Genomic DNA, 27,020 nt, shown 5'->3' on the forward strand with positions numbered 1-27,020 from the left:
CAGAACCAGCACATTGACAGAAATAAATGACAAGCTGACCCGACATAAGCACTGTAATGACTGAAATTAACGAGTCGCTGAAGCACACTGTATGTGCAACCCAATGGAGAATACAAACTCGTAACCAAAATTTTTCGCTTCCGTTTTCCATATACCATACACTGCAAATAAAATGCCTTTTTTCGTTGAGTTTTTTTTCAAGTTAGATTAAGACCTTGCAGACTTGGGGTAAAGGGTACAACTGCTGTCTGATCCTCTTGACTGAATTGCTGCTTTCAGCAGGCCAACTCTGCGCTCTACAATGCCTATTGAGCCTGTGGTTTTGGTCAGAGTTATTATGGCTTCAGTGGATAATCCCGATCTGCGTTTAAGTGATGTTTTAATTACAGATACCCCACAAGTTCAACCTAAATACAGAGTCTATTGTTAAAAAAGGTCAGCAGAGGATCTACCTGCTGAGAAAGCTGAACTCTTTTAATGTTAGTGCGAAGATCCTGAGCACTTTTTATAGTTCTTTTATTGAAAGCCTCCTAACTTTTTCTTTTATCTGCTGGTTCAGTGGCCTGTCCATTAAAGATAGGAACAGCCTACAGTACATAGTGAAAGTGTGCTCCAAAATAATTGGAGTAAAACAGAGAGACCTATGTTCTCTCTGGACGGACCAGGTGGTCAAGAAGGGGACGAGCATCATTAATCAACCCCTCCATGCTCTGTTTTCACTGTTGCCTTCTGGCCGCCGTTATGACGTCCCACCAAGTAGGACCAACCGCTACGCCAAATCTTTTGTCCCCTCGGCTATCAGACTTTTAAACACAGACGGTAGTCATTTTAAGTAGCCTTTTGCACTTGGTTGTCTGTTTTTACTTTTACTTTTACTGCTGGATTGTGTATCACATGGAGTGTTTCTCTTTTTATTTGCCGTGCTGTCGTTGAGATGTTTTGTTGTTTGTTTGTCTTTGTTGCTTGTTGGTGAAGCTGCAAATATGAATTGCCCCACGCGGGATCAATAAAGTTGTCTGATTCTGAATCTGAATCTGAATAACATTACAATTGAATTAAATACAATTAGGCCTGAATGAGACTCCGGCCACCGGCAACGACATTATCAGCCAAAATGCGCATCGCAGATTATCTGTACATTGACCGAGTGGAATCCCGTTTTATCAGCCAAAATGTGCATCGCAGATTATCTGTACATTGACCGAGTGGAATCCCGTTTTATCAGCCAAAATGCGCATCGCAGTACATTGACCGAGTGGAATCCCATTCACATAACTGGATTTGTTTATTGATGGAGCTTTGAAAGCTACACGGGTACAGTCTATTGCTCCGATGATGTTGGGTAACCTGGCGTAAAATCCTCTCTTGGCCTCGGCCTTCTGTTATTATTGATATATGGATATTGTATGTACCGTACTTTTCGCACTATAAGCCGCACCTGACTATAAGCCGCAGCAGCTAAATTGAATGATGTGTACATATATAAGCCGCACTGGACTATAAGCCGCATGTGTTTTAATGTTTAATTACCATATGTAAGGAGTGGAGCCTGCAGCTTAATTTGACTTAACACGGGAAAAATCACCCGGCCCGGACACGGAAAGGATTGACAGATTGATTGCTCTTTCTCGATTCTGTGGGTGGTGCATGGCCGTTCTTATATTGAGCTTTAAGTTCCCACCTCTACAGAGAATGACTCCCATTGGGACACAATATTGTCGGACAAATAACAAGAATTAACTCATTTACAAGTTGTATTAAGCAAATAAGGGAACAGATAAATAACATTTCAATGCAGTAAAAAAAGCAATATTTTGATTTTCGGGTTTTGTCCACATATAAGCCGCACCGTTATATAAGCCGCAGGGTTGAAAAATGGGGGGAAAAGCCGCGGCATATAGTCCGAAAAGTACGGTAGTTGGGGGTTGGGGAAATTACGACATCCAACACTGCGTTTTCTTCCACGCTCCAATTGCGGTACAAATGAAGGAGAATGTGTGTCGGGTAGCGGTATGTTCTCTCTCGGCAAATAGACTGCCCTATATCTCTAAACATCTGAGCGCACACCGCAAGAAGTATTCCTATAATAATGCTATGAACCAGGCTGAATTAATTCGGAAATACCTATTCCAAATGCTATTTATAGGGTTTGACAATAATTACACTAATGTCGCTATTTTACAATGAACTATAATGAATTAGGTGTCATACAGAACACGTCAGTGTTGAAACTAATGCATGAAAGTCCGTCTCATGGTGCAGTCTTATTCTACCGCTGGGCGCCAGGTACGCACGGTCTGAGCTGTGCGTAGATATACGCACAATCTCAAGCACACGTTCATTTTGATAAGTCCCACACTTTGCTTAGAAATGATCGTACGCACGGTTTACGCACATATCTGTGCGTACGCACCATTGATAAATGAGGGCCCTGGACTTTTACTTTTAAAACAACATTGTTCAATATTACACTTACTGTACACTTACTGTAGATTTCTGTATATTTTTACTGTATATTTTATATTATAATGTATATACATAACATAGGAAATGTATTTTTTTTATTTTTTATTCTTATTCGTGACTAATTGTTTTGTCTACCTAAATGTTTACTGTGAGCGATTTGTAGTGCCAAATTTCCCTCGGGATTATTGAAGTATTTCTATTCTATTCTATTCAGCTCTGGTCCAATGACTGCATGGGGTTTGAAATGCATCTAATTTATTCCTTATCTTTTGTCATATATATATAAATATACAGTATATACTCCATATATTCACATGCTATACTGTATCCTCCTTTGCACTCTGGTGAGACGCCACATTAGTTTGGTTGTGCTCTGTATTTGTACAATGACAACACATTGTATCTAATCTAATGTTGACTCTTTAAACCTGGTCAAAGAATAACCGGGTCCCACACAGCCTCATCAGTCACTTAATCTGCACAAATACATCTTGTTCATTCAAGACAGCCTTACTTTTTGTCCAGGTCCTAGACGCTTCTGGGTTATGATGACAGGAGTAGCGCTTGGCATCAGAAAACCAAACCCAATGAGTATTGTATTGATCTTCAGTATCATTCTTGTCAAAAAAGGTATTGAAAATCCAAAGGTGTTGGATTGGTTTATTTATATTATATTTGTTTACCACTGTTTTCATGGAGACACAACTCACTTGGCTCTGTCTGATTCTATTTAGTAAAGTTCATCTCCAGACGATAACACAAAACACATTCTGCTCTGTGCACCTCATTCAACATAGAAACACGATCCAACATGTCGCATTACATGGTTGCAGTGGTCATTTCTCCCCCACTAGTGCCACCATCTATGTATATGTATGACATGACGTCTGCTTCATTATAGATGTAGTGTGTGTTCTCAAGCACCACATCTTATTAAATGAACTACCGACTACTATAGTCAAAAGTTTTTTTTTTCTATCATTTGCAACCCTCTGCTTCCTCTGATGGCTCTGAGGGGAGTTAGCTTAGCTTTCTGGGACACCTTGTTTTAATGCTTCAGTGGTGTTGAAACGATAGCCGTTAGGGCTGGGTGATATGGCCAAAAATGATATCACGATAACGATATGATAATGTTATCATATCACTCGATATCGATAATTATCGATATTGTTATAAGTATTAAAAAAAAGAATAAAAAAAAAATATATATAGGTATATATATATTTTTTTTAAACAACAGATGTATGTTTATTTTGCACCAATTCTTTGTCGTTGCCGCCATCTTTAGTGTTACAGCCCCTCACACTCCAGTTCTCACACATGTGCACCGTGACTCGCGACTGGAGACTAGCTCTGCTAGCACACATAGCCTACTGTGTACAGACGGTTTCAAACTGTATTTTAAATTAGAAAGCAAACAAAATAAATGGACAAGAGAAAAAGAAATCTCAATTTGGTCAGTATTGTCATTAGGGCTGACCTTCGAATTCTTTTTGGCAATCGAAGCTTCGGGGCCGAGCTTCGATTTTAATTTGAAGCTTTTTTTTTTTTTTTTTTATTATTATATCATGTTGTGGGACTTGTACAGCACTTTGGTAAACTTTGTTGTTTTTATATGGGCTCTATAAATAAAGTGGATTGGATTAATGAATTAAGTAGCCCCTTTCGTGACTGTGACGCAGCCAACACAGCTGTGTGATTTAATTCAAGGTGGATCGCTGTTGTCGTTTGAACAACTTCAGATTTCATGGGAACTACCAATCCCCCAAATCAAGAATGTTTAAGATGAATGAAGTAAGATTTTGATTATTTGAAATATGGCATGTGTAGACTAAACTACCGGTATGCACAGAATTATGTCAGTCTACAAGGTCCAGCAATGTAGACCTTGTAGACTCCACTACAGACCAATTATCAGTGAATGTTCATGCATTTTTAAGAAGGGCTACTTCCACAAAAAAACAAAGAACTCACCAAAACATCTCAGTAGCACCTTATCTAAATGTTCTATTTCATATATGGAGATTCATATTTATTTATGTATTGCATACATTTCTAAATTTTATTTCCTATTTTGTTTATTCATCCCAGTATCTTTCTTTCTTATGTGTGGAATTCTACAAGGCATTTACATTCACATTTACATTTAGTCATTTAGCTGACGCTTTTATCCAAGTTCTGTACGACAGGTCATCAGGAAGGATACAAATCAGCTGAGTAACAATATTCATCAAAGTGTTGCGTGTTACAGTGTAGGTTAGTTTATTAGGACAAGTGCATGACAGTGAGTAAGGTTAGTTAGGGTTAGATTTATTTAATTTTATTTAAGATAATGGTTGAAGAAGTGCGTCTTTAGTCGACGGCGAAAGATTGGACGGGATTCGGCTGTCCTAACTGGGGTGGGTAGTTCATTCCACCATTGTGGGGCAAGGACTGAGAATAGGCGTGTAGTGTAGGTGGTGTATATGTGTTTGAGGATGATATCCTTCAAACAGGCAATAGTGATGATATAATTTGGGCTGAGCTGGGTTACTTTCCTCCAGTGTATTTGTCCCCCGGCCCCACCCAATGGCCCCATGCACACACACACACACACACACACACACACACACACACACACACACACACACACACACACACACACACACACACACACACACACACACACACACACACACACACACACACACACACACACACACACACACACACACACACACACACACACACACACACACACACACACACACACACACACACACACACACACACACACACACACACACACACACACACACACACACACACACACACACACACACACACACACACACCGAAGTAAAAAAAGGAAAAAAAAAAAAAAAGAAAAAAAAAAATTACTTCGATTTTTTTTTAATGTTCGAAGCTTGTGCCATCGAACGAAGCTTTGAAGTATTTAAGACAGCCCTAATTGTCATTTGGACAAGCAAAGCCATTACTTTAAGTTGCAGGCAAGTCTGTCCACTGTCTCTGGTTTTAAAGCTGCCCTGTTGCAGGTCACACAAAAATGTTTTACTTTTTTTATTGATATTTCTTTTATCGATCGATATCAATTAGTAAAATATATCGCGATAATTATCGTTATCGTTTTATTGCCCAGCCCTAATAGCCGTCACCAACCTCTTGAGATTCTTAGTGTGGGTTTCGTGTCTTTAACATAATATCTTATGTGCTTTACTGAATCGGTTGCGTGTTGGCACCCCTTGTTGGGCCTGCCCTGTCTTAATTGATATAAGAAAATAATATTGAATTGCTGTCTGAAATTATACTAATTAGGAGATGATTTCTAAAGTTCAATAATTTACGATAGTTTATTACAATTGTGGATCCATACAAAAATACTAAAAACAATAGTCAAATTATATTTAACATCACATATATTTAACATCACATATATTTAACATCACATATATTTAACATCATATATATTTAACATCATATATATTTAACATCACATATTTAACATCATATATATTTAACATCACATATATTTAACATCAAGTATCTAGAGAAATAAACGAAATGCCTGAACACAATGTATGAATGATTATTGCTATAATAATCAGTTTATCGCATTAATTAGATTAATTAATTACACAGCAAATTATCCCATTATGAAAATTAACTCAAAATGTATTAAAAAAAAATTAAAATCTCATTCATTCCTAGAACGTAGAATAAACATTTACAGACTTTTTTTTAAATGGTCCATTTGCATGTTCTTGGTATCTGATTCTAGGGACATCTATGGATCTCAGGGAATGTATTCCCAGTGTCAGAAATACTGTGTATGTTACTAGGCTTGAGTAAATTGTAATGAACCAAATACGAATATCAATTCAATTTAATAAAAATTTTTTTTATCTTTGACTGTGAATAACACCATGCAAAAATTTACCAGACCTGAAAAATCTAAGCAAATTAATAAATGGAAGATGATTAACACTTTGGATGTCAGCCACGCGTTTTGTCGTTAGTTTAGTTTAGTTTATTCGGATTAGTTCATGCCGACCCTTGAGTGCCGGCCAACGCTATATAGCGTTTGTCATATTTTTTTTTATTGGCGTTTTGAATTCATATTTCATCAATCGAGCCTCAGGTTAGTGTTGCAGAGTCTCTCTGAGCTCAATTGGGAAGGTCGTCTCTATCGTCTCTCCCTGTGTAACTGCACCCCATTACTTTAGACTGATGAAGGGGGGGGGGGGGGCCAGTTTCCTCATTTTACTTTTCCGTCAAGGCCAACTGAAGAGACCAAGTGATCGCCGGCCCGGAAAATGTGTGGATTATGTATTTACAGTACCCAACACTGTAATCAATAAGCGTGATCGATATTTGGAATGGCGATCAGGAATTGGAATAATCTTTTTGGATAACATCTGATCTGAGGTAAGGAATTTATTTGACCAGTCTTAGGATAATCAGAGCTATTTTCACAGATATATCAGCGTTTGCCCTATGCGTGTGCGTGTGTGTGTGGCTGTGATCGCTGATGAGGAAATGAGAGAATCGATTTTTCAGATTGCCTCTATAGCGTGCATAAGTACACATATACTATCGATAATCTAGCGTTTATTTGAAAATGATTCATAAATAGGCCGAAAAATGACAACGTGTTTGTGTATGCCAGAATATTCCAGTAAATGCCTTTTATCACAGAATCTTTATATATTCCTTGAAAACTAGGGCTTTTCAAAATGCTATAAAACGGAAATGAAGTGATTAAAAAAACAATCCGTTTCGACAATGTTGACTGCAAACAAGTCATTGATAAACGACGGGCAGATTAGACACATAGCCATAATTTAAGACAGAGATAATGCATTCACAACGCTATCATTGAAGTGGGTGGTGGCATAACCATGCTTTACCATGTTAATGGCCGGCACTGAAAGTGTTAAACAGAAGGTTTTGTAGATACAGTACTGAATTCTGCCATCCGGACACATGCAATTTGATTATAGAATATAGAATATCATGTTTAATCACCTGACAGCACTAATACAATTATGATATTGTCAGATTCACCTACTAACATGTATCCTTTGTTGTTTTCTTGTTCAATCAAAACCAGTCGAGGAGGCTCTGCTCTCATCATATATAACATGATAACATCAATCATATATAACATGATAACATCATATATAACATGATAACATCATATATAACATGATAACATCATATATAACAAGCTGACAAACAACCGTGACAAGAACTGTCGCTTTGCTCTGCAACTGAAAATAGTGTCTACAGACTCTACACAGAAGCTTTCACGCTAGAACAGGTATTGAATTTGAAGTGTCGGTCGCGGTAACAATATTGACAATGTTCCTGTAATGTTTGCCATAGATACAAGGACATTATCTTCTGAGGACCACATCTCTTCTGAACCAGTCTTTCACTAGTCCATGTCAACAACCAAGCGCTGTGCGATGTGTTATCACTCTGTGTTTTAATCAAGATCCCACAATGATCGCTTTGGAGGTTGATAATGGCACCAGGCAGATTCAATAGCATATTGTTGACAGACGGAGTGGCTAAACTGAAGCCCATTACACACAGTATTGTCTGGCAGCTGCCTCGTTCCCATATATTGAAAAAAATAAAAAATAAAAATCTAACCCTAACTAACCGTACTGTCATGCACTTGTCCTAATAAACTAACCTACACTGTAGCACTCAACACTTTGATGAACATTGTTACTCAGCTGATAGAGTTGTGCCCTTCCTGATGACTTGTTGTACAGAACTTGTAAGTCGCTTTGGATAAAAGCGTCAGCTAAATGACTAAATGTAAATGTATGGTCTGCTGCTTGGAGTTTAGACGTACTAATAGGTCCAGTAAGCTGTACAAATGATGTAATAGGATGACACGTATAATATTTGCCATAACAGGGTTAACCAGTAGGGCAGGGCTATTCAACTGGCGGCCCGCGGGCCAGATCCGGCCCGCGGGATGATTCTGACCGGCCCGCCAAAGATTACATGATAATAAAAAAAAGAAAAAAGAAATAAAAAAAAAATATTTCTTTTTAATATTTTTTTTTTCTTTTTTTTTTACTTTTTTCTTTTCATGTCAACGTTAACACGCACAATTGAGCCAAAAGTCACTCAATTAATGACAGATTTCATTGATAAATTGAGGGAAAACTTTGCAAGTCGATTTGATGAATTTGACATGTCCAGAGAATTGATGCATTTTGTGAGCAACCCATTTGCCAATGTAGCTGCTATTTCCACAAAAGGACAAGAGTTCCTTGCATCACTTCACATTGATGAAGGTCTCCTGCAACTTGAAATAATTGACATGCAAGCATCATCTGCTCTGAAGCAGGCACTTGAGAATTAATCCACCACAACATTTTGGATAAAGTGTATTCATGTCAAGACATTCCCCAAAATAAAAACGCTGGCAATATCTGTGCTAACAATGTTTGGCTCAACATACACCTGTGAATCCAGTTTCTCTCACATGAATGCCATTAAAACAAGCAACGTGCCTCCTTGACAAATGAGCATTTGCATCACTGTTTGCGGGTAGCCCTCACTTCCTATGAACCCTCTTTCTCTGCCATTGCCCAGTCAAAGAAGTGCAATCGCTCTCATTAGATGTGTGTATGTAGGCTAGGCCTGTCTGCCCCCCACCCCCCTGATGTTTGAGAGTTAAGAGTGGACAATAAGTGCTAATAAAATGCTGTGATTTACTGTTGTTGCACAGACATGAAGCACTTTTTCATAAGCTCAGCTGCACTATAAATGTGTTTTTTTGTTCAAGTGTTACTGTTGATGTTAGAATGTTCAGATGCACATCATGCACTTGTTTGTTTTTTATTTTATTTTTATATTGAAATGTTGAAGAGGAGATGTTGCAGTTGTTGCACAGTCATAAATGAAGCACTTTCTGCAGGAGATGTTGCAGATGTGGCACATAAATGAAGCACTTTTTTTGAAAAGTATACTACTTTTGCAATGTAGTTAAATAAAAGTTGTGAAAATGTGGTTGCGTGTTGTGTCAAGTGTACATATATTCATAGCGCGGGGAGGCGCCGTGGCAGTCCGGCCCCTGGCCCCTTGGGTTTCTGACAATGTGGCCCCCTGAACAATTTAGTTGAATAGCCCTGCAGTAGGGGATACTTTTGAGTTGTTTTCTACATAGATCTCATGAATGCCTTTTCATACCTAACCTAACGACCTGACACAAAAAGTACCTGTTGAAGAGGTCTATCAGAGGAGAGAGTCGGATCTTTATAAAGCACAAATGTGTACGAGGCCTAATTGACCCACCAGGAAGCCACTGGCGTCTCCTCTCATGTTTCAGTGGCTGTTTCCACTCCAGAGTCTCTCCAACCCCCTCCCTCTTTCCTCTCTAAAGTGTGGACCGGTGGTAGGAGGCCAAGGGTAGCTACTGTAGCTTACTGTAGCTTACTGTAGCTATCTTGACAACAGTGTGCAGCGCGCTGACATTCCTCTGACCTTTTCAGAGAGACATTCCGGACCTCTCTGGTACCTCTCCCAATTCCATTACGGCTGCCTGTTCATTCATTAAGCGGCATGTTCGGTCATAAGTTCATCCAAGTTAAACTTGTTAAGAGTCTCAGAGTTAGGCGCTAAGTGGCGCAGTGGGCAAGGCGCTCGCCACTAGTGCAGGAGATGCTGGGTTCGAGCCCAGCTCTCGGCATTGCTACCAGCTTGGCTGGTCGTTCATACTAACACAATTGGCAGTGTTAGGGGTGGGAAAGCTGGTGGGTGGGTCCTGGTCGTTGTAAACGGCGACTCCTACAGTTCGGTCGGGGCACCTGCTCAGCGAGGAAAGGATCTAAGGGGGGTAGTGTGATCCTTCCACACGTTACACCCTCTCAGTGAGAGTCCGCGCTGCCAGGTGAAAAGAAGCGTTTGATTGGCTACACATGTGTCGGAGGAAGCACGTGATAGCCTCCACTCTCCCAGACCGACTGTAGGGAGTAGGTGCACAGCGACCAGGAAGGGGGATTGGGAATTGGCATAACGACTAACATTGGGATGGGAGAAAAACGGAGGAAAAAGGAGGGGGGGGGGGGAGATAAAAAAAAAATAAAAAGTCTCAGAGTTGTTCGGGTTGTCGTGTTCATGGAGGTTAACAGGGTTCGCACAAGGTCCTTGGAAGTGCTTAAAGTGCTTGATTTTTTTACCAAAAAAAAGTCAAGGCCTGGAATTCCTTGAAAACAACTAATTTCTTTAACAATGTGCTTAATAAGTCCTTGAAATTCAAATCGACCATTCACATTGAAAGTTTTGTTCATCCATGATAAAATTGTTCTGAATCAAGAAATTAAATGTTTCCATTTAAAGTGTAACTAATTGTCGGAAATTGGTTTTAAGCCATAAATATTGGATCTTTTCTATAAAAAACGGCATTTAAAAATGAATTGTATCCTTTTTTAAATGTTTCAAGTTTCAAGTTTCAAGTTTCTTTAATAGTTGTCATACAGAAGTACAGAATACTTTCATACAAAATGCTTCTTACTGTTACGCTCCAGAGACTGTGCTAGACAAGATAGTATCAAATAACATAGTATAGCATGTAATTTAGAAGTAGAAAATGAGGTCACAGTGTTCAGTATAGACATGTACAATGTTCGATGCAGAATAGACGTAACTGAGTTACCATATAATATACAATACTATGCAGTGTACTAATGTACAGTACTATATAGTGCAAAGCAGAAATGGGATGAGGTACAATTTAGGTACAATTTACAGTAAGGTGTACGAGTTGTAGTGCAATCCTTCATCAATAAATATAAAGTGTGGGGAGTGGGTGCTACAGTGTGTTTGTTTAAAGTGAGTGTGTGCTATAAAGTGTGGAGTGGGTGCTACAGTGTGTTTGTTTAAAGTGAGTGTGTGCGTGTGGATGTGTGTGCTATGTGCGTTTGATGGTTGTTGTTGTGTAGTGTTCATTGTTCGTTTAGCAGCCTGATGGCCTGGGGATAGAAGCTTCTTCTGAGTCTTTCTGTGCTCGCCTTGAGACTCCGGTATCGCTTGCCTGACCGCAGCAGTTCAAAGAGGCAGTTGTTCGGGTGGCTCGAGTCCTTAATGATTCTCTTAGCCTTGCCCCTGCAACGCTTGTTGTAAATGTAAAACTTGAAAACTTGAAACTTGTTCTGGAGGGTGGGGAGCCCCCCTCCAATTGTGCGTTCGGCTGAACGTGTCACTCTTTGTAGTCTGCTTCGGTCTTGTGCAGTGCTATTCCCAAACCAGGAGGTGATGTTGCCAGTCAGGATGCTCTCTATTGTACATGAGTAGAAGTTCTTAAGGATCTTCTGACTGACTTGGAACTTCCTTAGGCGCCTGAGGAAGTAGAGGCGTTGTCGTGCCTTCTTCACAACACTGTCAATGTGTGTGGTCCATGTCAAGTCCTCGGATATGTGGGCTCCGAGGTACTTAAAGCTGTTGACTCTCTCAACCGGTGCCCCGTCGATGCTGAGGGGGCTGTAGTCCTTGACCCCCGACCTCCTGAAGTCCACAATCATCTCCTTTGTTTTGCTGACATTCAGGGAGAGGCTGTTTTCCTGGCACCATCCCGCCAGGACCTTGACCTCTTCCAGGTAGGCCCTCTCGTCGTTTGCAGAGATCAGGCCCACCACCACTGTGTCGTCAGCAAATTTGATGATTGTATTGCTACTCCGCTGAGCCACACAGTTGTGTGTGTACAGGGAGTAGAGGAGGGGACTCAGAACACAGCCCTGGGGGGCCCCTACAGTATGTTGAGGGTGATGGATGAGGAGGTGCAGTTGCCTGCTCTCACCACCTGGGGTCTGCCCGTCAGGAAGTCCAAGACCCACTGGCAGAGGTCATAGTTCAAGCCCAGGTCCCTGAGCTTGGCTATGAGTATGGAGGGGACTATGGTATTGAATGCCGAGCTGTAGTCGATGAATAGCATTCTCACATAGTTCCCCTGCCTCTTGTCCAGGTGTGATGCTGCTGTGTGCAGCACATGGGCTATGGCGTCCTCCGTGGACCTGTTGGGGCGGTATGCAAATTGCAGGGGGTCCATGTTAATGGGGAGGGAGGAGCAGATGTAGCCCTTCACTAGCTTCTCAAAGCACTTCATGGCTATGGAGGTGAGAGCTACAGGGCGGTAGTCGTTGAGGCAAGCAGGCTTGGATTTTTTGGGTACAGGGATAATAGTGGACTTCTTCAGGCAGGTGGGGATGACAGCCTGTTCCAAGGACAGGTTAAATATGTCAGTGAATACCGGGGCCAGTTGGTCGGCACAGACTTTTAGGACGCGGCCGGGGATGCCGTCCGGACCTGCTGCCTTCCTGATATTCACTTTTTTAAAGGTCCACCTCACCTCATGCTCTGTTACCCTGAACACTGAGTCTCCATCAGCAGCAGACCCCCCCCCCCCATTGCCGTGGCTTGTGGGCTGGTGTTGTTATTACCAGCATCAAACCTCGCATAGAAGGTATTGAGGTCATTTGCTAAGGAGATGTCACTGTTCAGTTTGAGGGAGGCGCCTTTGTAGTCTGTCATCGCTTTGAGCCCCTGCCACATAGCTCTAGAGTCAGCCTGTTCAAACTGGAGTTCAATTTTATCCTTGTAGCGCCGTTTGGCCTCTGTCACTGTCCTCCTTACGTTGTATCGCGCCACCTTGTGGTCATTCATGTTGCCTGCCACTAGGCCGTTGTTGTATGCTTTGGTGCGCGCTCTCAAATGCCCTTTTAAAATGAAAAATGTTGCTTGGAAAAGTACTTGAAAGACATTGAATTTCATTTTGCAATGTCTGTGGGAACCCTGTACATCTGTCAGCACGCCACTAATCACACACTAGGTAGAGGTGGCACCGCACCTTCTGTTTTACATACAGGCCCCAGGGTGTGAACTGGCCACGCTGCAGGCTCGTCAGGTGTAATTCCCCAAGGGGATTAATAAAGTATCTATCTCTATCTCTATCTCTATCTACCTACCTACCTACCTACCTACCTACCTACCTACCTACATTTAGTAATTTAGCTGACCGCTTTTTCCAAAGCGACTTACAAGTTCTGTATGACAAGTCAGCAGGAAGGGTACGACTACCAGCTGAGTAACAATGTTCATCAAACAGTGTTGAAACATGGGTGCTGCAGTGTTGAGTCATAGTAGTAAAGACATATTAGTAGGGATGTGCCGATCACGTTTTTTTGCTCCCGATCCGTTCCCGATCATGTGATTTTGAGTATCTACCGATACCGATCTTTCCCGATCCGATAAAATAAAATAAAAATAAAAATCTTTTTTGTTTTACTTTATTTTTTTTATTCAACAAACATGACCATGTTCACGTCTTAAACTCATACTGAAGCCTTAGTTTTGGTTTTAAATAGCATATCATCATTCATTTATTTATTGTCACACAGAGCAGAAGAATTTTGCCAAAACAAACCAATAGTATCCAGCTGCAGAACGGCAGACCAGCCACACTCAGACCCAAACGCATTTACTTTGATTTAATTATACATCAAATGATTTATGTCAATGATTGCAATGCCAAGCTTGAATGAAGTTAACTTTTCACCTGGATAACGTCAACATTCAGGGTGAATGTAATGTGAGAAATTGGGATAAAAAACAATTTATTTATGTAATACAAATGTAATTTGTAAAAATGTAATAACGATTAAAACCCGAGTTTTCTCAGGTCTTGGCACTCAACGCATGGCGAGTTAACCTGACTAATCTCGTGGTTGGCACTGAATGGGTTAAGGCTAGTTGTATTTCAGTGTCTTTGGTCCCTTTATATAAGCATCACTTTATACAGTCCATACATATTTGGTCATCAACACGATTTTCATAATTTTGAAGACTAGCAGTAGAGGCAGAACAAGCAGGAACTGAAGACAGTAGCAGTAGAGGCAGAACAAGCAGGAACTGAAGACAGTAGAGGCAGAACAAGCAGGAACTGAAGACAGTAGAGGCAGAACAAGCAGGAACTGAAGACAGTAGAGGCAGAACAAGCAGGAACTGAAGACAGTAGCAGTAGAGGCAGAACAAGCAGGAATTGAAGACCGTAGCAGTAGAGGCAGAACAAGCAGGAACTGAAGACAGTAGAGGCAGAACAAGCAGGAACTGAAGACAGTAGAGGCAGAACAAGCAGGAACTGAAGACAGTAGAGGCAGAACAAGCAGGAACTGAAGACAGTAGAGGCAGAACAAGCAGGAACTGAAGACAGTAGCAGTAGAGGCTGAACAAGCAGGAACTGAAGACAGTAGAGGCAGAACAAGCAGGAATTGAAGACCGTAGCAGTAGAGGCAGAACAAGCAGGAACTGAAGACAGTAGAGGCAGAACAAGCAGGAACTGAAGACAGTAGAGGCAGAACAAGCAGGACCTGAAGACAGTAGAGGCAGAACAAGCAGGAACTGAAGACAGTAGCAGTAGAGGCAGAACAAGCAGGAACTGAAGACAGTAGCAGTAGAGGCAGAACAAGCAGGAACTGAAGACAGTAGCAGTAGAGGCAGAACAAGCAGGAACTGAAGACAGTAGCAGTAGAGGCAGAACAAGCAGGAACTGAAGACAGTAGCAGTAGAGGCAGAACAAGCAGGAAATGAAGACAGTAGCAGTAGAGGCAGAACAAGCAGGAACTGAAGACAGTAGAGGCAGAACAAGCAGGAACTGAAGACAGTAGAGGCAGAACAAGCAGGAACTGAAGACAGTAGCAGTAGAGGCAGAACAAGCAGGAACTGAAGACAGTAGCAGTAGAGGCAGAACAAGCAGGAACTGAAGACAGTAACAGTAGAGGCAGAACAAGCAGGAACTGAAGACAGTAGCAGTAGAGGCAGAACAAGCAGGAACTGAAGACAGTAGCAGTAGAGGCAGAACAAGCAGGAACTGAAGACAGTAACAGTAGAGGCAGAACAAGCAGGAACTGAAGACAGTAGAGGCAGAACAAGCAGGAACTGAAGACAGTAGAGGCAGAACAAGCAGGAACTGAAGACAGTAGCAGTAGAGGCAGAACAAGCAGGAACTGAAGACAGTAGAGGCAGAACAAGCAGGAACTGAAGACAGTAGAGGCAGAACAAGCAGGAACTGAAGACAGTAGAGGCAGAACAAGCAGGAACTGAAGACAGTAGAGGCAGAACAAGCAGGAACTGAAGACAGTAGAGGCAGAACAAGCAGGAACTGAAGACAGTAGAGGCAGAACAAGCAGGAACTGAAGACAGTAGCAGTAGAGGCAGAACAAGCAGGAACTGAAGACAGTAGGAGTAGAGGCAGAACAAGCTGGAACTGAAGACAGTAGCAGTAGAGGCAGAACAAGCAGGAACTGAAGACAGTAGAGGCAGAACAAGCAGGAACTGAAGACAGTAGAGGCAGAACAAGCAGGAACTGAAGACAGTAGCAGTAGAGGCAGAACAAGCAGGAACTGAAGACAGTAGCAGTAGAGGCAGAACAAGCAGGAACTGAAGACAGTAGCAGTAGAGGCAGAACAAGCAGGAACTGAAGACAGTAGCAGTAGAGGCAGAACAAGCAGGAACTGAAGACAGTAGAGGCAGAACAAGCAGGAACTGAAGACAGTAGCAGTAGAGGCAGAACAAGCAGGAACTGAAGACAGTAGCAGTAGAGGCAGAACAAGCAGGAACTGAAGACAGTAGAGGCAGAACAAGCAGGAACTGAAGACAGTAGCAGTAGAGGCAGAACAAGCAGGAACTGAAGACAGTAGAGGCAGAACAAGCAGGAACTGAAGACGGTTGCAGTAGAGGCAGAACAAGCAGGAACTGAAGACAGTAGCAGTAGAGGCAGAACAAGCAGGAACTGAAGACAGTAGCAGTAGAGGCAGAACAAGCAGGAACTGAAGACGGTTGCAGTAGAGGCAGAACAAGCAGGAACTGAAGACAGTAGAGGCAGAACAAGCAGGAACTGAAGACAGTAGAGGCAGAACAAGCAGGAACTGAAGACAGTAGCAGTAGAGGCAGAACAAGCAGGAACTGAAGACAGTAGCAGTAGAGGCAGAACAAGCAGGAACTGAAGACTGTTGCAGTAGAGGCAGAACAAGCAGGAACTGAAGACGGTTGCAGTAGAGGCAGAACAAGCAGGAACTGAAGACGGTTGCAGTAGAGGCAGAACAAGCAGGAACTGAAGACGGTTGCAGTAGAGGCCTGGCAGAACATCACCAGGGACAAGAACCCAGTGTCATTGACTGCAAAGGATTTGCAACCAAGTATTAAAAGTTACAATTTGATTTATTATTAGATATGATTGGATTGTTCAGTTACATTTGGTATCTTAATAAAGGGGGAGGCACATGTAGAAACTCTTGTAATTCCCAAACTGTTCACCTGTGATACCCTCACATTAAAGCTGAAAGTCTGCTCTTAAAGTACATCTTTAATAATGTCCAAATAGTTATGGTCCTGACTGTATAGCCTCCAGCAGCTCCAGTGAGCCACTGCTTGTTTTCATAACTCGGTACACTCGGAGAACAACAGACGTGACAGCTCACTGAGCTATTCAACGCGGGGATATCTCCATGTGTTGACGGCACATTATTAAGCTGATTTTGTGTGCTTTTGTATTTAGTAAGAAACGTTAAACCCACATTTTCAGCGCTGGCATGCTGTGATATCCTGAGCTGGTGAGGCAACCTGAACATGTCCAGTCAGTACATCTGACCGTCCATGTTGAGTGAAGGGTGGAATATGACGTAAACAAATTTGAACTCATGACCGCATTATGGTGTCTGTGCTGCGCTACAGAGTGAATTGTGTTGTAGCACAATATATTTTCTCTATTGTGTTTTCATCTATTGTTTATCCACCTCTATTGTTCAGTGTCAGCTGCTCTTCCCAGAGCATCGTGTTCCCGGGGGTGATGGTCAGAATTAGTAGGCTATCAATGGCACTTACACAATGGTTCCCAACGCGCATTGTGATTGGATGAGAGACATTCCATGACTGGTCAAAACAGCAGTATTATCAACTTAAGTTACATTGCTTAGTTCCAAAACTATTTAATAATAATAATTGCATATAACCTTTGTATTTACTATCATGCACTTGGCTACTAAATAATCGTCCTTGTCTATATTACTACCTAGTACCTACTATACTAATATGTCTACTATTACTATGACTCAACGCTGCAGCACCCAAGTTTCAACACTGTTTGACGAACATTGTTACTCGGCTGAAAGAGTTGTACCCTTTCTGCTGACCTGTCGTACAGAACTTGTAAGTCGCTTTGGATAAAAGCGTTCAGATAAATGACTAAATGTAAATGTAGTAACTGGGAACTAATTATTATTATTATTGTTATTATAATTTTTATATGTAAACAGTCTTCTCTCAGTGAAAATGTAAAAAATTATTAAAAAAAGAAGATAGAATTGTGTTCCAGGTTCCACTTGTATAAATATGTGCATGTACTGTAAGGACTACCTATGAATATTGGACCCATACCCCATGCGTACACTGAAGTATGATTGTAGATGAGACCCTGTATCTATTTCCCGGTAAAACCATTTTGTGAGCCTTGTCTATAGGGAGGTGTAGTGGTTACGTCATTTTCGTTTTTTCCTGTTCCACCATCTGTGGAATGGTGTACCTTTCTGTGCGTATTTATCCACAATCTATAGCTCAACATGAAAATATTCGCAATTAATCGTAAAGGTAACAAAATAACGTTTATGTTTTCGTTCGCTGGGAAACTACACTGCTATTTTGGCGCTGCTGACTGACGTCACCACATTGTAGCCTCCTGCCTACTAGTCACAGACCTAGGATCAGATTTCCCTTACATTCCATAAGCTTAACAATTCGTACAATGGAAAAATAACTGACCCTGAATCTGTGGCTAGTATCTGTTTCACCCAACACTAGTGCTCCGTGATCATAGCCATTTATCTCTAAAGCTAACCACTATTTGTAAAAGCCACAACCACGTTACCATATTTGTATTTATAATTTAAATCGTATAACGTTATTTCGCTGCATATTAAATCACTAAATACTAATGTAAATCATTGTGTCGTTGTACATATTGTGTATAGTTTATAACGTTAGTAGCTAGCTAGCTTGCTAGCCCGCATTCTCGAAACTCTAACATGCCCCGATTTAAAATGGTTCTCTCCTCTTTGTATACGTTTGTCTTCACAAACAAAGTATTCTGCCAGGGAACTTATGGACACGACAGTAGTAGTAGTTATAAGGTGTTTGAGCTTGTAACATTAACGTTAGTTAGCTATCGTGGTAGCCCCTTTCGTGACTGTGATGCACCGAGTGCATCACAGTCACGAAAGGGGCTACTATCGTGGTATCAACATTCCGTGGCGTGTAGCTAGCCGGCATGATGCGTGCAGTGCTTTGCCCCACAGATCTGAGAAGAGGACCTGCACATTTAACTCGTTCCCGAAACTCCTCTACATGCCCCGATTTAAAATGGTTCACGTCAGTAGACATAATGCTACGTAATAGAATTTAGCGGGGTAACGCTAACGTTAGCTAGCTAGCTTGGTACTATGACCCGTGACGGGGATAAGGCGACAGCCTAACAGACCAATAGCGGCTGTGTACTGAACAACAGGCTGCCTAGTGGTAATTGTAGTTATTTTTTTAGGACAAATAAAAAACCTTATAACTACCTTTGTTTAAAAAATGCTTAAACAATCATGTTAGTGGTAGAAGGGAACTCATTTTGTGCAAAAATGGAAAGCTTGCCAATGTTAATGCGGCAGAATTGTTACAATAGCCGATAATCCATTTTCCCAATGATAAATCCCTATACGGGTGGAACAACCAGTGACGTCAGACTACACCTCCCTATTAGAGATGAGTTAGAATATTTGAATAGTCGATGCCCGTCTCCCATTCTATTTTCATGTCTGAGTCGAATTTACATTTTTTAATATAATTTAAAAATATATTTATTGAAGCAAACATTCTTATTTAATTCCTTTTTATATTTAGAGCAGGGATGTGATTTCTCCGTTTTTAACTGGATTTCCGTTTTTTCGGACCTAAAATCATGATAAAGAAATATTCATGTATATAAAAAACTAAAAAAAAACGAAACTTTTTTTATTTGTATTTTTTATTTGTATTTTATAATATTGAGCTTTATGTATGTTTTGATTATTTTTCCACCTGGTCTAAGCGAAACGTGAAAGCAACATTTATCAGACCTGCTATTCTTGCATAACAGATTTTCATTGGCTATCGATAATGTTAGCAGTTTTGTTAAGTGGCGCGAGATGCTGTAAAGACGTCAACACACTAGGAAACACTAACACTGGATTGCTTTTGTAAAACTGACCAACCAGGGAAGGTTACTTGCAAGCAGTGCAGCAGTCTGCCACTCAACACTACTCAAGGGAGAGCAAGCATTGTCCAGTTAATGTGAAGCTCTGTAGAAACATCAAACTCTCAAGCATGAGGTACAGAAGCCAACCTAGACATAACCAAGAAGCTGAGATGGAGAAATGTCACCACCTTCATTCTCAAAATCCACCTGAGAGCAAAAGAAAAGCAAAGTCCATTAGTCCAACTGCAGCCCTTCGCAAGTAGGCAAGACTTCCAGAGGAGGCGGTTACAGGTGTTGCACAATCTGGTTGCAAAGAAGAAAAGATAAGGTCCTAACGTTAGTGTTTGAGCCAGGATGACTTGGGAGGGGTCAAGATGACCCCCTTTAAATTTTTTGGGGGGACACTGAGATATTTTATTCGTTTTCTTTGTCCCTTTCCTCTCCCACCTTCCTCTTACCTGTGAACAGTTCAATCTATACAAATAAAATTTGTTCATTCATTCAAAGGAGTGTTTATAAAAAAAAAAAAGATAGTTTAGAAAATGTTCAGTTTTTTTTTCTTAAGGCGCAATCACATCCCTGTTGGAGGCAGCCTAATGGCCTAATTGATCTAAAAGATGCACATGCTACTGTTTCTGTTGGTTCATTAAAACCGGTTGATAGGCCAATGCAATGCTGTTATTATTATAGGCTACGATGGTGAATGGTGTCATTTTTATTTATTGTCGGTCCGCTCAGCCGATCAACGTTCTGATGGATTATCTGAAGTGCCTATTTCTGTGCAAAACCCTTTTTGATTTTAATGATCCATTATATTAAAAAGAATAACTGATTTTAACTGAAACTGAAAATGTTAACTCAATTTAAACTGAAACATAAAATAACTTTTTAATATAATAAAAACAAAAATGTTGGGTGGTCGAATATTCGGTCTTAAGAACAGTAGACTATTCTAAAATGATTTTGGTCAGTCATGCACAATGACTAGTCAGAAGAACGTAATTATCCTTGAGTTGAAACCGCCTATAAGTCGTTTTTGATAATTGTATTGAGTTATTGTTATGAGTTTTGTATTGTGAGCGGTTACTTCTCCATTGTCAGTGGGTGTCGTTCCATTGACATGCGGTTCTGTGAATCTCTTCGAGACATATCACACGATTAAGGTCTACACAATCCATACCTCATTTTAGAATTTTGCATTTATTTTTAAATAAGTTTGCATTTTGTACCTCATTGTTTGCATTTTGTACTTCATTTTGTACTTTAGGTTGTATATTGTACATTAGTGTTTGGCCTTTATTCTTTTTAACTTTTTTACTGTATGAAGCACAATCTCAGGAGGCTCATACAGAACCAAGCATTTAACTGTAATGTACATGTACTTTATACGTGACAAATGAAACTAAATGTAAAACTTGAACTTGAACAATAGGTTTACCAGTCCAGGATCAGTAACATCTATACTTGTACTCATTCTTTTTTTTATGTGTTTTTGTTTTTGTATGGGTGATGGGTAAAAAATAAATAAAAGTGTTGATTTAAAATATACGTATGTACATTTGTGTATGTACGTATGTATATATATGTGTATGTATTAGAGGTGGGCATAGATAATTTTTTTTAAATCTAGATTAATCTATCTGCAATCCTGGAGTTAATCTAGATTAAAATGGCTCATTTGAAGTCTGCCGAAGGCATTCAAAATATGTGTGTTCTACCTAGGGATGGGTATCGTTAGGATTTTATCGATTCTACTACTCTTATCGATACTGCTTAACGGTTCAGTACTTTATCGACATTGCTTTATTATTTATAACTTTATAAATAAATAGTATTTCTTCAGCAGCAGCAATGTTCTTTTATATAACTTTATAAATAAATTATAAATAAATATAATAAATAAATATTATTTCTTCAGCAACAGCAGCAACAATGTTTTAAATGTGTCTGAATTATAGACTTTTTATAATAAACAACAAATGTAAGATAAAAAAAACTACACACTGAATGATCAGTTGTTACCTAAAGCCCTTGGACTCCACAGAAGGGGTGCAGGCCTTTGACAACAAACTGGGTCACATCCCTGTGACACTCGTTCCCCCTATCCTCTGTCATCCTTCCTAGCTGCTAGGGTGAAGGGACTTTGCTTGGCTGGGACCGGTGGTGGTAGAGGGAGGAGGGGTGGGTTTGGGATATGGTGGCTGGCTGCAGCCTTATCCTGACGAATGACGATCTATAAAAAGTTGTCATCTTTCAAATATATTTGTAGCTAAACAATTAGCTAAGCAATTATATTTGATTTATTAGCCTATTCGTAATAATTCGTTATTAGCCTAGCTAACTCCGTATCTTGGCTTACCTGCAGTGGATGGAGATGGAACACTGCGAGCAAAGCAGTCGTAAACCGCGCATTTCTGCAGACTAATGTTTTGACAACAGATGTTTTTACAAATTGCTTGTATTGCCACCCTTACTTGCAAATGTTTTATTGCACTTGTGGCAACGTGTGTTGTCGGCATCGACTTTCGTAAAGTGTACCCAGACTTTCGTTTTGTTCTCTCCGCCATGATGAGCGCAGAGCTCGGTCTGGGGGAGTTCACCACAGAGCCACGGACAGGCCCCTCCCTTAAGTACCCGTATGTGTATTTTGTGTGAGTGTGTGTGAGTGTGTGAGTCGCTGCGGCTCGCTTCTCGTGCAGACAGAGAGAGGAGAGGAGACCCAACTTTGAGAATAGATTAACGGCGGCAATTTTTTTATCACGTGATAACAGTCCGCCGTTAACTTAGCCAGGTAACGGCGTTAACGGCCCAGCTCTAGTATGTATGCATGTATAACTATGTATATGTGTGTGTATGTGTGTACATATACTACACCTAAATGTAGAGTGACTTCATTGACACAATAAAGTATATACATTTTTTTTTTAAACTAACTTGAACAAACACAGTTGACCTGAGTGCGTCTCCTCAGAGTGTAACCTGGTGGAGGGCGAGGACCATGTGGAGGTGAACGGGGAGGTGTTCCAGAAGCCCTTTGTGGAGAAGCCGGTCAGCGCTGAGGACCACAACGTGTACATCTACTACCCCACCTCAGCTGGAGGGGGGAGCCAGCGGCTCTTCAGGAAGGTACAGCACATATAACCTACAAACCTAACGCACCCTGGCCCGCCACCACCACCACATATAACCTACAAACCTAACGCACCCTGGCCAGCCACCACCACCACATATAACCTACAAACCTAACGCACCCTGGTCAGCCACCACCACCACATATAACCTACAAACCTAACGCACCATGGCCCGCCACCACCACATATAACCTACAAACCTAACGCACCCTGGCCCGCCACCACCACATATAACCTACAAACCTAACGCACCCTGGTCAGCCACCACCACATATAACCTACAAACCTAACGCACCCTGGTCAGCCACCACCACATATAACCTACAAACCTAACACACCCTGGCCCGCCACCACCACCACATATAACCTACAAACCTAACGCACCCTGGCCCGCCACCACATATAACCTACAAACCTAACGCACCCTGGTCAGCCACCACCACATATAACCTACAAACCTAACGCACCCTGGCCCGCCACCACCACCACATATAACCTACAAACCTAACGCACACTGGCCAGCTACCACCACATATAACCTACAAACCTAACGCACCCTGGCCCGCCACCACCACATATAACCTACAAACCTAACGCACCCTGGCCAGCTACCACCACATATAACCTACAAACCTAACGCACCCTGGCCAGCTACCACCACATATAACCTACAAACCTAACGCACCCTGGCCCGCCACCACCACATATAACCTACAAACCTAACGCACCCTGGCCAGCTACCACCACATATAACCTACAAACCTAACGCACCCTGGCCAGCTACCATCACATATAACCTACAAACCTAACGCACCCTGGCCAGCTACCATCACATATAACCTACAAACCTAACGCACCCTGGCCAGCTACCATCACATATAACCTACAAACCTAACGCACCCTGGCCAGCTACCATCACATATAACCTACAAACCTAACGCACCCTGGCCAGCTACCACCACATATAACCTACAAACCTAACGCACCCTGGCCAGCTACCATCACATATAACCTACAAACGCAATCAAACCGGGAAACCTTATAAAATCCCAGTTTTTTACAGTGCAATAAAATAGTTCTGGATTACTGTTTAACAGTTTAAAGTCGTCTTTACCTTCTCTGTTTGGTATCCAAAGTTTAAAACTTGACAGTATTCCCTCCTGTTTGATACCCACTTTGACCCTTTGAACCTCCCACTTAGGGCAAACCTCCCTCTCAGGGTGCAGTTCCCTCTCTCAGGGTGCAGTTCCCTCTCTCAGGGCGCAGTTCCCTCTCTCAGGGTGCAGGTCCCTCTCTCAGGGTGCAGTTCCCTCTCTCAGGGCGCAGTTCCCTCTCTCAGGGCGCAGTTCCCTCTCTCAGGGCGCAGTTCCCTCTCTCAGGGTGCAGTTCTCTCTCTCAGTTCCCTCTCTCAGGGTGCAGTTCTCTCTCAGTTCCCTCTCTCAGGGCGCAGTTCCCTCTCTCAGGGTGCAGTTCTCTCTCAGTTCCCTCTCTCAGGGCGCAGTTCCCTCTCTCAGGGTGCAGTTCTCTCTCTCAGTTCCCTCTTTCAGAGCACAGTAATACAGCAAAACTTTGTCACCTGTAGAGTATTCCGCGCAAGGAAGCGTGTTCCTCCTCACTCTCCAGGCCTGATGCCCCAGATACATAACTCGCTTCACACCACTGACAGCTGACAGCCTCTCACAACGGTGCAAAATAAATCAATAATCCTTAGACGCGAGTTCACAGTGACCCCCTTTTAAACCCTTTCACTACCGCACTACCAAATGGTTAACCCTTTCACTGCGACAATACAGAAGGTTAATAACCCTTTCACTGCCACGCGACAAAGGGTTAACCGTCTGTAGTGGGATAGTAAAGGGTTAACCTTCTGTAATGTGGTAGTGAAAGGGTTAAAGAGAACTCTTTTCAGACAGGAGATGAGCACAGGGAGAGTGGATGAATTGTGTTTTAGTTACTTCCCTTCACAACAGCTGTGCCTTCGTTTGGGTCGACACTATTATGATCCAGCTGGTAATTGAGGGGTATATTTCAGAATGTGATATGAAAGTACAGGATCAGAGCTTCTAAATGACGCATGACTTGTTGAGATTGAGCAAATACTTTGGAAACCGTGGCTTATTAAACATCATGGTTTTAAGTTTTCTCAGTGTTCTGAGACGGCCTCAAGTACTTTGGCTTCTGCTTCTCACATTCTCCGCACAAAGTCCACTTAATCTGGGTTTAGTCTTGTCAGAACACATATGCGTCTCTTTATTTATTAATGTCTTTATTCATAGTCTAACTCAGGCTCTCATGTCCTCTCTCTCTCTCTCTCTCTCTCTCTCTCTCTCTCTCTCTCTCTCTCTCTCGCTCTCTCTCATGTCCTCTCTCTCTCCTCTCTCTCATGTCCTCTCTCTCTATCTCTCTCTCTCTCTCTCATGTCCTCTTCTCTCTCTATCTCTCTTTCTCTATCATGTCATCTGCTCTCTCTACCTCTCTCTGTCGCTGTCTGTCTCTCTCTCTCCCTCTCTCTCCCCCTCTCTCTCTCTCCCTCTCTCTCTCTCTCTCTCTCTCTCTCTCTCTCTCTCTCTCTCTCTCTCTCTCTCTCTCTCTCTCTCTCTCTCTCTCTCTCTCCCTCTCTCCTCTCTCTCCTCTCTCTCTCTCTCTCTCTCTCCCTCTCTCTCTCCCCCTCCCTCTCCCCCCCCCTCTCTCTCTCTCTCTCTCTCTCTCTCTCTCTCTCTCTCTCTCTCTCTCTCTCTCTCTCTCTCTCTTCTCTCTCTCTCTCTCTCTCTCTCTCTCTCTCTCTCTCTCTCCCTCTCTCTCCCCCTCCCTCTCCCCCTCCCTCTCTCCCCCCCCCTCTCTCTCTCTCTCTCTCTCTCTCTCTCCCCTCCCCCCCCTCTCTCTCTCTCTCTCTCTCTCTCTCTCCTCCCCCTCTCTCTCTCCCTCCTCCCTCCAGATCGGCAGCAGGAGCAGTGTTTACTCTGCAGAGAGCAACGTGAGGAAGATGGGCTCCTACATCTACGAGGAGTTCATGCCGACCGACGGCACGACGTCAAGGTAGCAGCTCTGTTCCCATCATCAGCCCGACCGAACCCAGACCCTGTGTTCCTACCAGCAGGCATCACGGCAGCAGCAGGCCATTCCAACCAACATGTCCATCAGTCGGTCGAGTGGCTTGTCTCTCTCTGGCTGATGATTGACCGACTGGGCCGCCGCTCTCTCTCCCTCGGGTTACACTTCAATCCCAACGGTCAACACATGTCCCGGGAAAAGCAGCCCCGCATTTTGTCTTTAAACCTTTCACTGCCACACGACAGCCGGTTAACCCTTTCACTGTGACAATACAGAAGGTTAGCCCTTTACTATCACACGACCGACGGCGATGCTCCATCATTAGCATCATTATGGAGCATCGCCATCGGTTGTTGATAGTAAAGGGCTAACCTTCTGTATTGTCACAGTGAAAGGGTTTAAACTCTCAAAGGACATTATTTTTAGTTTGTCCCAGGTTGGAATCGATCAACATTATGTAAGGATAATGTATAGCTACGAGGTCATTGTCACAAAATAATTGACCGACACAGAGTTTAAAATACCGAGGCGCAGCGCCGAGGTGTTTTAAACGTCAGTGAAGGTCAATTATTTGCGACAATGATCGAGTATATCTACATCATCCCGCTTATTACATGGCTAACTTACTAAAAATATACCTAATTCATTTTACATCGACAAGACGAGATAAAATGCAGACCCAGTTCTTTTCTGTCGCTCCCGCTGTCATCGTCACACACACTCCGCTGTCAGTGCAGCCGGCAGGTGTGTCTGATTGGCTGCACTGATGCAGTGTGTCAGTGGGCTTGATTGCGAACAGCTGCGCACAGCGGTCATTATTGTTCCACAGAGGTCCGTTATCGAGTAATATCGGACCTCTGACTGAGCGTTATTGACCAATCACAAGCAAGCATTTCGGCGAATGTGAAAACGCCATGTAATAATGTCAGATAATAGGCTCTAGGTTGAATGTAACCAGAATGATGCCTTTGATTGTCACATCTTCATACACTGTGACATCATCACATCTTCATACACTCTGACATCATCACATCTTCATACACTCTGACATCATCACATCTTCATACACTGTGACATCATCA

The 27,020-nt window shown here is 42.1% G+C and overlaps 1 protein-coding gene across 1 annotated transcript in view; it reads left to right on the top strand.

Annotated features, from left to right (window-relative positions):
* The window catches only part of LOC311237737 (inositol hexakisphosphate and diphosphoinositol-pentakisphosphate kinase 2-like), a 136,815-nt gene that overhangs the window by 19,870 nt on the left and 89,925 nt on the right, over positions 1–27,020 (top strand). Inside the window, 3 exon segments of the mRNA XM_084325712.1 lie at positions 22,728–22,882; positions 25,823–25,910; positions 25,913–25,923. Of these exon segments, the coding sequence (XP_084181838.1) occupies positions 22,728–22,882; positions 25,823–25,910; positions 25,913–25,923 (254 nt within the window).

This window comes from Notolepis coatsorum, assembly GCF_963971535.1.
Source record: "Notolepis coatsorum genome assembly, chromosome: 12".
In the NCBI taxonomy this organism is placed as follows: Eukaryota; Metazoa; Chordata; class Actinopteri; order Aulopiformes; family Paralepididae; genus Notolepis; species Notolepis coatsorum.